Source organism: Bos javanicus, chromosome 2, assembly GCF_032452875.1.
Source record: "Bos javanicus breed banteng chromosome 2, ARS-OSU_banteng_1.0, whole genome shotgun sequence".
Lineage (NCBI taxonomy): Eukaryota > Metazoa > Chordata > Mammalia > Artiodactyla > Bovidae > Bos > Bos javanicus.
Window position 1 is genome coordinate 101,107,739 of NC_083869.1, and position 17,052 is coordinate 101,124,790.

Below are 17,052 nucleotides of genomic sequence, written 5' to 3' on the forward strand. Positions count from 1 at the left end.
AAAATAATTAGGTGTATGAATTTGAGGTCTCCGTTAGGACTGTAGAACCATTTGTATAACTGTTAGGGGGAATCCATTAAGAAGATTGAGAAGGAGCAGTCAGAGAAGAAATGCAAGAGAGATCAGTGTCACTGAAATCAAGGAAAGAGAGTGTTTCTAAGGGTATTAACTATTCAGTAGTGAAAATACGCTTCAGTTGTGTAAAATGGTCTGAAAGTCCTCTGGGCTTGGCACTATAAAGAATAATTTCAGTAGAACATGAGGACAAAAGCCAGGCTGTGTAGGCTGGAGAATGAGTAGAATGAAAAAAAAAAAAATTATAGAAAGCGATCACAGAGAACTCTTTCAACAATTACATCTTTGAAGAGAAGGAGAAAGTAGGTAGTAGCTGGAAGAAGACCTGGGTTTGATGTTAGCTTTTTTTTTTTTAATGATGAGAATTTATCACATTGAATGCCAAAAGAAAAATGCCAATAGAAGGGACATGTTAAAAATACATGTGACAAAGGGGGAAAACAATAGCGCAAGTTATTTGAGGGGCTGGGATAGGAGAACTCCAGGGAACAAGAAGAAGCATTAATTAGAAAGAAGGATGCTGCTTTCATCCATGAAAGAAGAGAGCATCCATGTGGGTGCACATATCTTACAGGATTAGTGATAGTTGAAATCATGTCAAATATTCTTATTTCCTAAGAATCGAGATGTAATATCACCAAGGTGTGAGATACCATATTTTGGGAGAGTAGAGAAAGGTTGAAATGGCCCTATGTGTTGAATATGAGGGAAGACTGTTCAGGGGTGGATAAAAGGAAGGCCGCTATATGGTAGGGATGGAACAATTAGTATTTGAGATCAGTTACTCATTTATTTACAGCGATGCCAATTTAAAAGGCTGTGGGATTTTCTCTAAAATTACTAGCAGCTATGTAGATGTGGAAGAGAGGTTCAGTTGGCTTCATTAGAGGGTAGGCATTTTACTAGTTGAAAGACAGAAGGACAGTAAGACAAGAGAGTCATGGAATCCAAACTGGATAAGAAAAGAGAGGATGAAACAAATACACAGCAAGTTCAAGGATCACTGGCCTGGAGAGCTTGATAAAATCAAAGGAGAGTATTTAACTGAGGAAAGTGATAAAAAGAAATTTATAGTAAGTGAAGAATGATGATATTTCTCATTTCAAAAGGCATCATAGAAAAACTACTATGCAATTGTTTGTTATACAGTTGACCCTTGAACAGCATGGGTTTGAACTGCACAGGTCCACTTATAGGAGGATTTTTCCCAACAGTAAATACCATAGTACTGCATGATCCATGGAGAAAGGTGGATATGGACAACTGTGTGTAAGGAGGGTCATCTGTAAGTCATATGCAAAGTTTCCACTGTATTAAGGCCATTGCCCCAAACCCTGTGTTGTTCAAGGGTCAATTGTGTATTACCACTAGGACAGAATCCAAATAAAGAAAAAAATATCATGAATTTCTAATAAAAAACTAATGTTCTTATTTTAGAATAAAAAAATTTTTTTAATGTATCCCTCTTTTCTAAGGGATGCAATTAAATCAAATTGAGAGTAGCATCTAAGTCATAGGAAACATGAAAACATTATAAAGATGAGAACTAAAACAGAATAGTAATAAATTTTATATTTTTCCAATGACACAGACATTTAATAGACATCCAGCAAATTAACCAATTTTGTAAAACAGAAGAACTGGCATTTAAAAAAGGTTATTTATAAGCAGGAAGAAAGAGAGACAGAAATAAAAGTGACTCAGGGCCCCAAACAGATCTGAGTATATTCTCAGGGGCTAGTTTTAAACTGTGTGTGCTGCTAAGTCACTTCATTCATGTCCGCCTCTTTGAGACCCTGTGGACCACAGCCCACCAGGCTCCTCTGCCCATGGGATTCTCTAGGCAAGGATACTGGAGTAGGTTGCCATGCCCTCACCCAGGCAATCTTCCTGAGCCAGGGATTGAACCCATGTCTCTTAGGTCTCTTGCATTGGCACGCGGGTTCTTTACCACTAGGGCCACCTGGGAAGCCCTAGTTTTAAACTGACCTAGCATAAACTATGATCTTTGGGCTTCTTTCAATGAACTTTGTCAGTTAACTTCTCCAGCTTGTCTTAAAATTCATATTTTGGTGATTTGTTAGTTCTTCAATTTTAGATTGAAAAGAAATCTCTAAGTGTTTACTGGGATAGAAGAATTTTATCACCCTTCCCCCTATGAAATAACCAAAGCAAAGGTTTTCTCTCAGTTACTACTCAACCCTCATAAAGATGTTTCACAATATATTTTGACACTGGAATATGAGAATCTGTTTATTTTTTATCTTTCCAATTTTTACTCTATATAAGTCTATAAGAATATATATTATATATATAAATAATGAAAATTATGTATATTTAATCTGTTATTCATTCAGCTCTTTTTGAAAATAGCTAGATAATTCTGTAACCTCAGAGATAATTTATAGTATATAGATATATACTATATAATTCTGTAACCTCAGAGATAATTTATAGTATTATAGTATGCAGAATGATGCCAACCCTGAGTATAACAAAGAATATCTGACGGCTTGGAAATGAAAGTCTAATATATCACACTTAATCTTTTCAGTTTAAAACATAAACTACATGAAAACAAAGATCAAATATGAAACATCTTGAATGCAGATTGCTGAATTACTTATTTTAATGCCAAATTGAAAAAAAATATTTCTCTTCATTCTAGATTAAATACTTGGGGGGGATGCATGCTCAGCTGTGTCTGACTCTTCGTGCAACCCTGTGGACTATGGCCCTCCAGGCTCCTCTGTCCATAGGACTTGCCAGGCAAGAATACTGGAATGGGTTGCCATTTTCTCCTCCAGAGGACTCCTCCCAACCCAGGGATCAAATCCGTATCTCCTGCGTCTCCGGCACTGGTAGACAGATTCTTTAAAAGCATTAATTTTGTGGAAAGAAAATGGATTAAAAACCTGGCTAATAACTACAAAGAATAGTTAACAATTCTTTAAGTACTGTTATTTGTTATTACACTTTATGTAAGTACAGGCCATGAGGGCTACTTTGGGCTTCCCTGATAGCTCAGTTGGTAAAGAATCCGCCTGCAATGAAGGAGACGCTGGTTGGTTTCCTGGGTCGGGAAGATCCCCTGGAGAAGGGATAGACTACCCACTCCAGTATTCTTGGGCTTCCCTTGTGGCTCAGCTGGTGAAGAATCTACCTGCAATGCGGGAGACCTGGGTTCAATCACTGGGTTGGGAAGATCCCCTGGAGAAGGGAAAGGCTCCACTCCAGTATTCTGGCCTGGAGAATTCCATGGATTGTATAGTCCATGGGGTCGCAAAGAACTGGACACGACTGAGCGACTTTCACTTCCTTTATATAAGGCTTCAATTTGAGATAACAATGGAGTTCTATCACTCTTTCCTTCATTTCTCTTTCTTAGGCCCACATGCCTAAGGGTATGTAGTGTGTGTGTGTATGTCTGTGTGTAATGTCACACATACTTTGTGTGTAGTATAATGGGGAAAAGAGATGACCATTTATTTCATGAATTGAAACATACCATATATATTCATATATACATGGGAACATGCCTTTGCTCATTAAAATTAGCTTTTACAGAAATAAAATCCTTTGTAATGCTTACCCACAAACTTTTGTGGAGTGGAGCTTTTACGTTTTCCCATATTCCCTGTGAGCTTCTCTATGACAGCAGGTCTCTCAAAAGGCACCAGAGAAATATTGTTGTCCATAATAGGCTCTTGTTCCTTACAATCTTCCATAGGAGGTACTATATAAAACCATACAAAAAATGTAATCTGATAATTTCTTCAACATTTAAAAATATGCAAAGATGGACTTTCCACCTCAACATGTGTTATACAAACATAAAAACTAGCATGCTAGAATAAAAGCAATTAGAAAGAATAACCTCTAATGTTAAACTATACTTTTAATTTTACACACACACACACACACACACAACTTGTTTTTATCCAAGTCTCTCTCAGATCAATGACATACACTGTTGCCACTACTGGTGGCCAACATGTTCTTTTTCTCATTTTATTCCTCTGAAAGTGTTTTTTAACACTGATTAAAATCAATACTAACTTTAAGACTGCACTATTCTCAAGGCTTTTGGAGTTTATTTTTCTAAAACAATTTAAGCAAGTCAACTTGTTTCAGATGAAAGCTTATACAGACACACAGAAGAGCAGCATATTTAATCAGTTTTTTTCACCCATGTATTTTCTTGTAGCAGATTTTCTATCTGATGAGCTGAAAGAGCTGTGAGCCCTGTTGGCTGTGGCTACCTACCTGCACAAAGCAGCCTTCATGAAGGAGATCCGATTCTGAACATGTCCGTGCATAGTAAACGGTGACAGCTTTATGATTGTAATTTATTTTAAAAAGAGCTCTTCAGCAGGATAAAAGAATCCATTTCCAAATTGGCATATTTGCTCACTAAACTACTGCTCTAATTCATCTGACATAAACTCTCCTGCGCTGCTCCCTTTTCATCCCATCTGTCTAAGTGGCTGTGGGTTAATATACTGGCTCATAGATACTGACATGAGATACTGACATGTATGGTATAGACACAGAACTTAAAAGTTATTTTTGAACAAAAATACTTTCAAAGGATATTTAAAGATAGAGTAACACTGGAGACAGACTGCATGTGTGTGCTAAATCACTTCAGTCATGTCTGACTCTTTGTTACCTTATGGACTGGAGAGCACCGCCTGGCTCCTCTGTCCATGAGATTCTCCAGGCAAGAATACTGGAGTGGGTTGCCATGCCTTCCTCAAGGGGATCTTCCCGACCCAGGGACTGAAGTTAAGTCTCTTATGTCTCCCGCATTGGCAAGTGAGTTCTTTACCATTATCACTACCTGGGAAGCCTGATCAGTGGATTAAAACCAACATTTGCAGAAAAGACCATAACTTACTATTTCTTGATTACTGTTACTTTTTAACAATTGAACTTGTGTTAGCACTGTTTGGAAATCTAAAGGTTTCATATCAGGATATCTTGTTCATCATGCACTGTAAAATGATTTACAGAATGATAGCTTTACAGTGTGAAATACAATGCATTATCCTTTATAGGGGCAGACACTACAAGTAAGAAGGCAAGAGATTAAAGTTAAGAAAATCCAGTGCACAATTCAGGTGACCTATTTAATAACCAATACAGGTTATAGATTTTGAAGAAATGAAAAATGGCATCAGAAGATGTTTTTGTAATTCTGACCTGCTTAAAGATATCGACATTCAATCTAAGTTTTGGGTTAACCTAGTAATAGGCAGGTGGATGGGCCAGAAAAATTCAATCTTCAATCTCTATTTTAATGACAAGGGATCCTATAATTTTTTAATGTTAATTTGGAAAAATTTCCAAGATGAGACAAACAAAGAAACACTTGTATACTGCTATAATTCATGATATACAAATGCAAAAAGTATGTCCCTAGACATTACTTAAAACATGTCCTCTCTTAGGAACAACTGAATAAGAAAAAAAAAAAACAAACTTAAAGAATGAATGTCGATAGGAATTCAGGTAAGGGGGTCCAGGAAGATATGGTGGGTATTCATATAATTAGATATAGATTATTGTCAAAATTTTAACTTTTGCTTTAGATGTTGAATTCATGGTCACTTACTACATCATCAAAAAAATAACTATTTAATTGAAATACAGGCCATGAACGGGCCCAAGATGAAAATATGTCATGAACCAAGATCCGAAATAAAATAAGGAAAGAAAAAAATGTTTGTTGTTGTAAATTTTGCTAAAAAACAGCAAAACTGGTTAACAGGGTTTGCCCCAAAATTGAATATACTAATTAGTTTTGAAATGAGTTGTCTAGAACTTGGCAGTTTTGCTCAAGTCTCACCTTGAATTTTCACATTTGCACACATTTAACACTCAAAACGAAACCTGGGTGTGGGAACTGTCCCACACCACATCCACCTCAATTCAGGTGATTTGTCCCAAGTTCAATGAAGCTCATGTGAACTGAAAACAATGACTTTGGCAGAGTTCTGGTCTTACTTCTACTTCACAACAGACTTTTACATATCAAATAATAGTCTTGCTTCTACCATACTGGCAATAATAAAAACAACAGATTCACCCTATATACTAAGTACTTTTTAAAGGCTTTCCATTTGATAATCTAATTAATGCTTTCAACAACCCCCTGAGACAGGTGCAATTACCATTTCCATTTTACAGATGGGGAAACAAAGACCCAAAGATGTAATTTTCTCACTGTGCTTAAAAAGAAATTGTAGTTGATTTACAATGTGTTTTGAATTGAAGTACAGTTCATTTACACTGTGTTTTAAATTGAAGTACAGTTGATTTACAATGTGTTTTTATTTTTTCAAAAAAACTTAATTGAACCATTTTCTCAGTGTTTATATCTAGGTAGAACCTAAGTGGTATGACCCAGAGCAGGGCTCTTAGCCACTATTTGAGTATTGACTTTGTATAAACAAGTTTGAAATACATTTAAGGTTTCCACTGAGAGAAGATCTGATACATTTTATATATTATGTAACTAATCTCAATTATTTGCTTTCATGAATCTGGGTGCAACTCATCAAAATGTTTCCAGATATACATTACTTGAAACACAAAACAAGTTCTCTAGTTAGCAATGTATTAATAGTATTGTGTGACATTCAACTAGGCTAAAAAAATATCAACTTCACTTATTAGAACAAATTTCATAACCAAATATCTTTCTTGACATTATTTTTGAAGTTATAACCAGCATAAAATGTATTTATCCTTGCATTACTTCATTATCTCATCATATTGATAAATCACAAAGATAGAACCATATGAGTGTTTCCAACACTGCTATTTTGCCAAACAATCCACTCAAATTTCAAATTCCAGGAAGACATACTCTGAGAGACCTAGATTAGGTCACATGTCCACATCCCCCAGAAGAGGGTAGGGCGCTTCGACTGACAGTCCCACTGTGCCTTCTCCCAATAGGAGAGGACAGCTCTCGAAAGGAAAATGGAAGCTTTGTTAACTACAGGAGAAGAAGGGCAAGTATGATAAAGACAACACATGTCTTCTATTTTGTCACACATTCTCTCCATGTTGAAGAACATAAAAAGAAATTTTTCATTTATCTTGATTATACTCTTGACAACAGTGGACAGTGTCCATACCTGAAATCACTCTTTCCATTTTCCCATCCTCTAGTCACACACAGCTTCATTGAGCTTCTTTTTCCCGCCTTCTTAATGTGTCCTTGTCTTTCTCTAGATGTCTAATTCCATACTTAACTATATAACCTTATAAAACCTGTTACTTTAGATTACTACCTATATAAGGATGGCTTCCACACCTTTATTGCCTACTGAGACTTCTCTTAAGAGCTTGAGATCTATATATTCAACTTCCTTCTAGACAGTTTTACTTGGCTGTCTCTCACAGGTGCATAAAAGATAATTTGTTCAAAAACTGAAATCTCTATTTCCCTCCCTAAACTTTCTCTTATTTTCCTAATTTCCATCTCAGTGAAGAGCACTATCTACATGGTCATCCATACTAGAGACTTGTGGCAAATCCTTGATTTTTGCCCATTCATCCAGTCTCCTCCTCCCTCCTCAGATATGCACTCATGGAGATACCAAATGTCTTAGATGCTACATTTATAGTTTTAAGTGTTCTGAATATTGATGGCTACTAGGCCCAACTCAACCAATCAGGAGACTGTTGCCATGGTCTACCTGGTCCTATCTTGACTCTTCTGATCTCCTGCCCACATTTCTAGCAATGAAATGTAAGCATAATAATATTTTTTAGGATAAAGAATAAAATTCATAAAATTCTTTGCTTAGCACAATAGGTCCTTCACTGTCTCTCTCAGGCCTCATCACCTTCCAATTTTTCTTGCCTTTAACAACTGGGCTCTAATTATACATAAGTACATGGGGGTCCTTAACCCACCATGCTCCTTTAGATTTCTATTTCTTTATACTTGCTGTTCTCTCCACATGAAACACCCTTTTCTATTTATTTAGCTTGGGCAATCCACTCCAGTGTTCTTGCCGGGAGAATCCCAGGGACGGGGGAGCCTGGTGGGCTGCCGTCTATGGGGTTGCACAGAGTCGGACACAACTGAAGCGACTTAGCAGCAGCAGCAGCAGCTTGCTCTTCTGCCTTTCAAAACTCCACTCAAACATAATTTTCCCTAGAAATTCCTCTTGGACACCCACTGTGACTTAGATACCTGTCCTCTGTGCTCCCATAATGCTTATCACTCAGTGCTGTAACTGTTGGTTGACTGGTCTTTTTCTTCTAATAGTTGATAAGCGACCTCAAGTAGGGACTGCATTTTATTTGACTCTGTCTTCAGATGATGTGAGACAAATAAGAATCAGTGGATGTTTACTAAACAAACATCTTGAAATGCTGTCACTCATTAGAAACCAGTGAAAGAAGCTTACTAGGAAGTTTATATGTTACCAATTAAGCATCCATCCTTGCAATAAAGAAATTCCCTTTACCAAATAATTCAAAACATAGACCTAAGAATATACATTCTTGCTTTAAACTTGGCCATCTTTTTGGTTCACAGTTTCATTTTTGTCTTCAGGCAAGGAGGAAAAGCTAATTACATACTTCGCTTGTTAAAGTTTTTTCTTCAAGCTGAGAAGACTTGAAAAATGAGCATAAAATAACTTTTAAATAAGAAAATCTGCCATAAAATTCAATTCATTTTTATCTTTACTTCTAAAACTGCAAGTCATTAATTTCCTCCTTTTTACCAAACTTGAGAACTTTTGATCCAAACTTGTAAATATATACTTTTCTCCTGCTGCTCCTCTTTATCTTTTCCTTGGCATTCTCACTCCTAGTCTCTCCTCACACTCCAGTCAGGCATCTATCCTACGTTCTACATCGGTGATGCTGTTTCTTAGAAGACATAGATTACCCCAGTGAAATTTAAAAACTGGATTAGCACGTAAAACTCTATCTCTGCATCACAACCTACTATTTTAGTCTCATTTCCTACCATCCCTTGAACTCCAACTGTGTTCAGTATCCAGAAACTTGTTAATGTTTATTTATACCTCTAAGTCTTAGCTTAAGACAACTTCTCATCCTGGGATGTATACTTTTTGTGAATCTGATCTGTGCAATTTTTTCTCATCCTTATGTATGGAGCAAAAACTTCATTTAAGAAACTTCCCTTGATTTCTCTAGAGTTAGGTGACTTTTGCATCTGTGCTTCAGGAGAAGCGTTTATATACCTTTATTAGAGCATTTGCTTCATTTTGTTTATCTTTTATGTATTTCCTACGAGACTACAAATATAAGAACAAAACTATGTCCGTGTATCTTTATATTCTCAGAACATTCCATAGAGCTTGGCACACAGCAAGCCCATGATAGGCGCTTTCCTGAATTGAAGTGAAAGAAAGTCTCTTTGACTTCAGACTTCACTAGAAGCCAACATGAGGACGAAAATGTTTTGGGAAAGAGAGGCTAGGAAATATAACAATGTCAGTTATGAAAAGGAAAGAATAGTCATTAATTTCAAAGAGCTAATGGGTGACCACAGTGATGGCAATCCCCAGTCTACAGCTAAAAGAAAAGGCAAAATAATAGACCCAGTGTAATAGAATAGTTAGACACTGTGGCTCTGGCAAAAACAAGATACATGCCAAGCTGTGTATATGAGACAGGTTAATGATGATCACTAGTAGCATTTTTATCTATACTGTCTCTCTTATGGCAATTATCAACTCCTACCTCAGACATTACACGTTAACAAAAGGAAGCAGAGGTTAAGGATAATCTCAACTTATTATTGCAACACATTTAGAAAAAGTGCAGCATGAAATAGCAGTCATATAAACTTATATGGTTTATATTGGATGGCTAAAACTCCATCCATTATTGAAGAACAAATATTTGGGTCTATAAATGATACCAAAACCTATGTGCCCGTCCCACACAGACACACACACTCCATCTTGCTTTATCTCCTGCCCTACCCAGTACCCCAGTGTCTTTCCAATTTTCCATACTCTTCCAGTTTCAAACCATCTGTAAAGGCATTTTGCCTGTCAAAGGCTAACCAACCTGGGCAACAGAGGTTGATGCTGAGGCTGCAACTGTTTAGAACTCTTTTTACCCCAGAATACATCTGTTAAAATTTTTTGGCACCACATATTCTATAGCCGATTAATCTCTCAAAAGATAGTTACATGCTGACTATAATTACTTATGTATGCCTTACCTGCCTAGAAAAATATATGGTCTTTAAGGAGAGATTCTATTTCATATACACATGTGTTTGCAACACAGTTTCATAAATAACTGTGAATGGAAAATTAGTTCATAAAACTAATAATCCAGTCAAATATCAAAATCACAATGAAAGAACATTACACAGAAAAATTAGTAGCAGTGCCATAAGGTGTCCTAGAAAACTCTGGCATGCCCCAAGCCTCCATCAGCTACCTTGCCTCAAATCACGTCTAAAAGCAACAATTTGAACAGAAACAATGTGCTCAGTAAATGAAACCTCAAAGGTCTAATTAACGTCACAAGTAACATAACTTTATAGGGGGTGCAATATTTATTTCTTAATATTTAATTACCTGAAATAGTAAAAATAACTATTGGGCTTTCATTGCCCATCCAATCACATTGAATTCTCACACCAAGACTATGAGTAACACAGACACACACCACACAGCCAGACCAGAGTTGCTGGTCCTCCCCAACCAGGGATTCAAACTGTACTCCCTGTGCAGTTTAACCTCACAATTTTAACTTTAATGCTCTGGATCCTATGTTGCCATCATAAGCCCAGTAATGCAAGCTTACAATACCAAGTTTACAAAGACTTAAAACAATTCAAAAATGTTAATTAACAATAATATAAAAACAAAAGGACTCAGTCACAATAATGACAGAATTAATAACATAAATGACCTTCAAACAAATAAACTTTTCAATTATTCAATGTAACAAAATAGTAACTGAAAAAATTTCTGATTCATCAAAAAGTAATCACTAGCTGTCCAATAAACACAATTCCACAGTTCCACAATCTCCCATAAATAATCCTTGAGCTGTCTGGAAATACAAAAGAGATGCTTATATAAAAGTGACTATAAGATTTCTCAACTGTACTAATTAATACTGACCAAATCTTTCCTAAATGAAAGATATAAATGTATCAGTAAGTTACCATTTTTGTATATGCTTATATGAATAATAAAATCAACCATTATAAAAATATAATTTGTAGGACCAAAGAGATGCTCCAAATCTAAAGAATTAAAATTCATAACACTTTGTGAGGCTGATTGACTAACATTACTTTTTAGTTATAGAGAGTTTTTTAAAGATTTTTTTGATGTGGGCCATTTTAAAAATCTTTATGAACCTGTTACAATATTTTTCTGTTTTCTGTTTTGTTTTTGGCCTAGAGAAATGTGGGATCTTAGCTCCCCGACCAGGGATTGAAACTGCAGTCCCTGTATTGGAAGACAAAGTTCTAATCACTGGATCACCAGGGAAGAATTTGGTAACAGAGAATGATTAGTTGAATAAACCTGAGGGACTGCTTGCCTACTTGTTATTGTGTATTGTGGAGGTCCAGATGTTTTGTTTGGGTTTTGATTTTTGTGGAGGGCAGTGGTCCCTAATTTTGGTCTAGATTGTTTGCCATACTTGCAGAAAGCAAAATCAGTAACTTCCAAGATAAACCACAAGACAAACTGGAGACATTTTCAATTATATCACCGATTACTTACCTAAGAGACATGTAAATATACAAGTAACCAATTACTTATTTTAGAAAACCTATAGACTTACATGAAACCATCTTGAACTATTTGATGCAGTGAACGAAAAAGACCAAACAGTACTGTCCTTTGGTGTATTCAAGGCCATCTGCCATTATGATATTAATTCAAACACAGGCTATCAGAAATAAACTGGGTGTATCGTCAAAACTCAGTATAGCTTGTTTGCAAAGTGTCCCAAAGCTTAACTAATTTCAAGCACTTAAGAAGGAAATCCCATACAAAGTGAGTATGATCTACAATTGCTCTAAAACAGAGTAAAACTTTACCTTCATGCTGAAGGGTAGACAGAACTGTTTAACCCATAATAAAGGACCAAAGCAGCAGGGGAGAATGAAAGCGGGGAACGCCATGCTACCCACCATGGTGACTCATGACCTGCCCGGCAGCCTCCATGCTGACATTCTGGAGATAGTTGTGGCAGCGCTCCTTGTGCTCCTCCAGCGAGCTGCGCTGCTTGTAGCTCCGGCCACAGTAGTTGCACTTGTGAGGCTTACCCACTGTGAAGAGAACTCAGGATTAGTGCGCTGTCGGGTCTCAGTCCAAGCAAAATTACCAGCTAACTTTTGATAGTCTGGAGGAAGCAGTTATATACTTTTCAGACTTAAATCTCTTCCTCCTCCACACTCCGATTTAGGTGATTAAAGATAATAAACTTCTACCAAGATTAAGCGACAGCAAGCAAAGGCAGAGTGTACCTTTGGCGACAGGGGAAATACTGAATCAAAATCGTGCTGTCTCCTACATCAGGAGAGGCTGATGATCAGTCTTCAAAGTATCAGACTCTTAACATTTACACAATTCTCAAAGCTTTGACTCATTCAAAAGACAAATTATGAGTGTCCTAGATACATGATGAGAATTATTTTTATTTATTTGGGTTAAGGATAGAGGATTTTACTGAGGGAAACTAAAATGCAACAACTCGAAATGTCATTGACTAATGAAAAGGTTATTCACCAATACCAAGAAGACTAGAAAGAACTCAAAGGATGAGAAAAAATACAGATAAAAGGACAGTTTCTCTTTTCTTTCCACCTTGGTAATAACTATTCACACATGCAAAACTATGCAGCACAACAGTTTATTCTCCCACCGCAGTGCTGTTCTTACATTACCAAGAATGTAGGTGCTTTAAGTTAAGGTTATTAACAATAACCACTGAAGCCTAACATATTTAGTTATACAACGATAGTGATACTTAATTATGTATTTCACATTCAGGAAGTGAATTACTTTCTAATAGCCATATCTCATGATACTGGTAAATTACTTCAGTGTTTACATTAAAGAAAAAAACTTTAAAAATTTAAGAAGAAAAAAAAAAAACACATTTAGGGAAAGAGGTGTGTTTTAATGTATGACTATTCACAAGGGTATCACAAAATACTTTGATTTTTTGTTTTGAATGGATGCAGAAAATCCATAAAACACCAGGGCGTCTGTTGGCAGAGCCCTTGGTAAAGCACACAGTGAATCAGGCGAGCTGCGCTCATTAGACTCCCTTAGGAATCATTTTTTTTCGCTCAGAGAACAGACAGACAACTCTTTTTCATGGTCCAAGAAAGCATCCCTAATTCCAGGTCCTTTACAAACCCATGCTATTATACTGGTCATAAACAAACTGAAATACTTGAACAAGACAAGGTATTCACAGCTACATAAAATTTCACTACACTGATTTAAGAAACCAAACAAACCTTTAGATTGTATTTGAGGGCCATATAAACTCATATCAGTTATTTCACAGTCACAATTTTTTCTAAACTGTCTCAAAAAACAAAACTATCTAAGGCAGGATTAGTCATTTCTAAAAATACCAGGCAAAGTAACTTCTATTCATCAGAACCAAGAATTTCTGGGAAGTGAACACCAGGTAGCTTTGTATATCATGAAGTGTTGTGGCACTGTGAGAGACAGCATTAGGAAATACAAGAAATACTTTAGTCAAAAACATTAGTGTAAATGATATAAATATATTTATAGGTAATTGCATTCCAAGACATGTGGCTTGGGGCTACATATGACAAAAATCTTTGATGAATTTGCTTTGAACAAGTCTATTGAGCAATTAATACTTAAGCATATACACTGTATTTAATAGCCCACTATAAACTAGTTCCACCAGCTCTGTCTACCCCTTTGTAATCCTGTTGTATTGTGTCCTATGATACCTATGTTTTACTGTGAACATATCCTCTGATAATTTCTTCCTCTTATTTCTCTAAGCAACTTGACACCTTTTTAACTTAATTAAAACATAGTTCCAGTCCACTCGCCTTGGCTCACAACTCTTTATAAACACCCAACTCCCCAGATAAGGAAAAAGAGACAGTATACATTTTAACCTTCTCATTGTAGAACTCTATCCCATCAGCTTCTCTTACTTTGTTATCAATTTGTGTAAAAACATCACTCGCTTTTTCATCCCATCCTTGTTCTCTGTGAGTGTAACAGGTATTTGAGTAAACCGCTCTCCATTTCCCCAAATCTTCATCTGCATTCCATTCCAGCAATCCACATATTAGGTCTCAGGCTGGACTTTCACATCTTGTGTAAGTATTCTATATCCAAGAAATTTGGATATACTTCTCTCAGGTGATACATCTTTACAGAAAGCCTACCTTGTACCAACCCTGGGATGAGGTTGGAATGTAAAGTGGAGAGAAAATTGTCATGTGCCTACCTTCATGAAAACAACAGTCTACCGAGGAAGACAGACATTAAAGAAATATACAAGCAATACATTACAAATTGTAGACTCTATGGATCTAAAGAACGGTAAGCTAGTATAATATGGGTACCCTGATTTAGTTTGAGAAGATTGGCCGGGAAGGTCTGCCTGAGGTTGAACATTTAGGCTGATAGCTGAAGAAAAAACAGAAGTTAGATAATGGGGATGGGCAGAGGGCAGAGGAGAGACAGTGTTTCCGGGAACTGCCATCATCTCTATTTACTCTCATGTTCTTAGCTCCTTCAAAGTCTAGATTGTGTTCCTGCTACTCTTTTTTGAAAATTGTTTCAAACATTATCAACAGTCCCTGCCAAATCCTATGGCTCTTCTATCCCTACAAGATCATTTCTTGTCAGTTCTTTGATATTTCTTTTTCTCTTTCTTTCAGTTTTATGGAGATATAATTGACAGACAATACTGCGTAAGTTTAAAGGGTACAGCAGAATGATCCAACTTACATACATCATGAAATGATTACAATAGGCTTAGTGGACACCCATATTTCCTAAAAATCAAGGTCATGAAAATATTTATACATAGGGAGTTTAACTGTATAATAGTTATCAACTCTATGACTTAAAATGTATAACATAGGTATATACACAGAAAAGGACCACTCTTTTGCTACTTTTCTTTTTACAAATATTATTATTTACACAGTCTCACTATCTGAAACAGCTTCATTTAGTATTACTGAAACTTTTTTTTTAAAGTCATCCATAGTCTCTGATGTGCTAGTAGATTTTAATCATTCCTGCTGCTGCTGCTAAGTCGCTTCAGTCGTGTCCGACTCTGTGCGACCCCAAAGACGGCAGCCCACCAGGCTCCTCCGTCCCTGGGATTCTCCAGGCAAGAACACTGGAGTGGGTTGCCATTTCCTTCTCCAATGCAGGAAATTGAAAAGTGAAAGTGAAGTTGCTCAGTTGTGTCCGACTCTTAGCGACCCCATGGACTGCAGCCTACCAGGCTCCTCCGCCCATGGGATTTTCCAGGCAAGAGTACTGGAGTGGGTTGCCATTGCCTTCTCCGTTAATCATTCCTAAATCTTCCTAATTCCTTGAGCTATCAAAATTTCACTAGTCTTGAATCTTCTGATTTTAGCTTCTGGCATCAGTTTTTGGGTCCTCACTCCCTGGCTTCTCAACCTTCTCCTGCCTGACAAATATATACGAACCTATGGGTTTTGATCTTAGAACAGTAGTCTCCCACTTTTCCCTCTTAAGCCTTCATTTCTATGAAATATCCAAATAAAGTCCTGAATAATTTCCCCCTGTTTGGAAGCTTTTATTTGTCACAAATATTTTAAAAGTGATCACGGTCATGGGAAGGTATGACCAAGGACATAGTTTCCCCTCTGTGCTCTCACAGCACTCTGTCCACATCACTTTTGATAATTGCATTGTAATTATCCATTTGATCTCTGCTTCTCTTATCCAAACAACAAGCTCTGTCATGAAGACAGAGGTTGTGTTTTACTCAATTTGGAATTATAGTGGAGGTGCAATGGTAAAGAATCTGTCTGCCAATGCAGGAGACGCTGGTTCAATCCCTGGGTCAGGAAGATCCCCTGCAGGAGGAAGCGGGAACCCACTCCAGTCTCCTTGCCTGGGAAATACCATGGCCAGAGAAGTATGGAGGGCTACAGTCCATGGGTCACAAAGAGACACACACGACTGAGCACAGAAGCAGCAGCATGTCTTGTATTATTAAACATAAGAGGTGCTCAGTATGTATTTGCTGAATAACTGCATTTTGGATTCTTCCTTTCAAATACCTTTGTAGCATGGCCTCATGCATATTTCTCTGAAATCTAAGATTCAATATATCCAACATTATCTTCTTCTACGAAATTACTTCTTTGTTCCGACTGGTCTTTTGTGCAAGAATTACCACTGTTTTAATAAACCGGACTCATGACAAGGAACCACTACTGCTGCCTCCTACCTCATTTCTCACATCCAAACTATTATTCAAGTTTACCCCTCCCTTTTCACTCTCTGAACCAATATCTGAGTAAAAGTCTTCATTATCATGAACCCAAGTGAGCTTAATAAGACTTCAAAGCAGGTCTTCTCTTTCCTTGTGTATTATTTACTCCCCTCCTCAACAACATTATTGAACAAAGTCCACAGCCCTGTACCTGGCATCAGCATCCTACTCTGGTCCCAAAGGAAACATTCCATCTTCTATCCCAGGATCCAGCCCAGATTACCCTGTATCTTTACACTTCTGAGTCTTAGTTCTTTCTGGAATGGCTTCATACAACTTCTACCTCTTGAAATCCTACTCACCCTTTGAATCTCCCTAACCATGTTCTGTCCATAAGCAATCTTTCTCACTAAAGAACTGTAACTGTACACACTTGGGAAACTTAAAACATTCTGTCTTGAGTTATATGTGGTTACATTTGCCTCATGAACACTGGTTTGTACT

General features: G+C 36.9%; 1 protein-coding gene across 15 annotated transcripts in view; it reads right to left on the reverse strand.

Annotated features, from left to right (window-relative positions):
- Positions 1-17,052, reverse strand: part of IKZF2 (IKAROS family zinc finger 2) — a 204,151-nt gene that overhangs the window by 11,113 nt on the left and 175,986 nt on the right. For all 15 annotated transcript variants that reach the window (XM_061383952.1, XM_061383980.1, XM_061383900.1 and 12 more), the window contains 2 exons: positions 12,248-12,385; positions 3,668-3,811 (listed from right to left, as the gene is read on the reverse strand). In XM_061383952.1, coding sequence (XP_061239936.1) covers positions 3,668-3,811; positions 12,248-12,385 — 282 coding nt within the window. The remainder of the gene's footprint in view (positions 1-3,667; positions 3,812-12,247; positions 12,386-17,052) is intronic.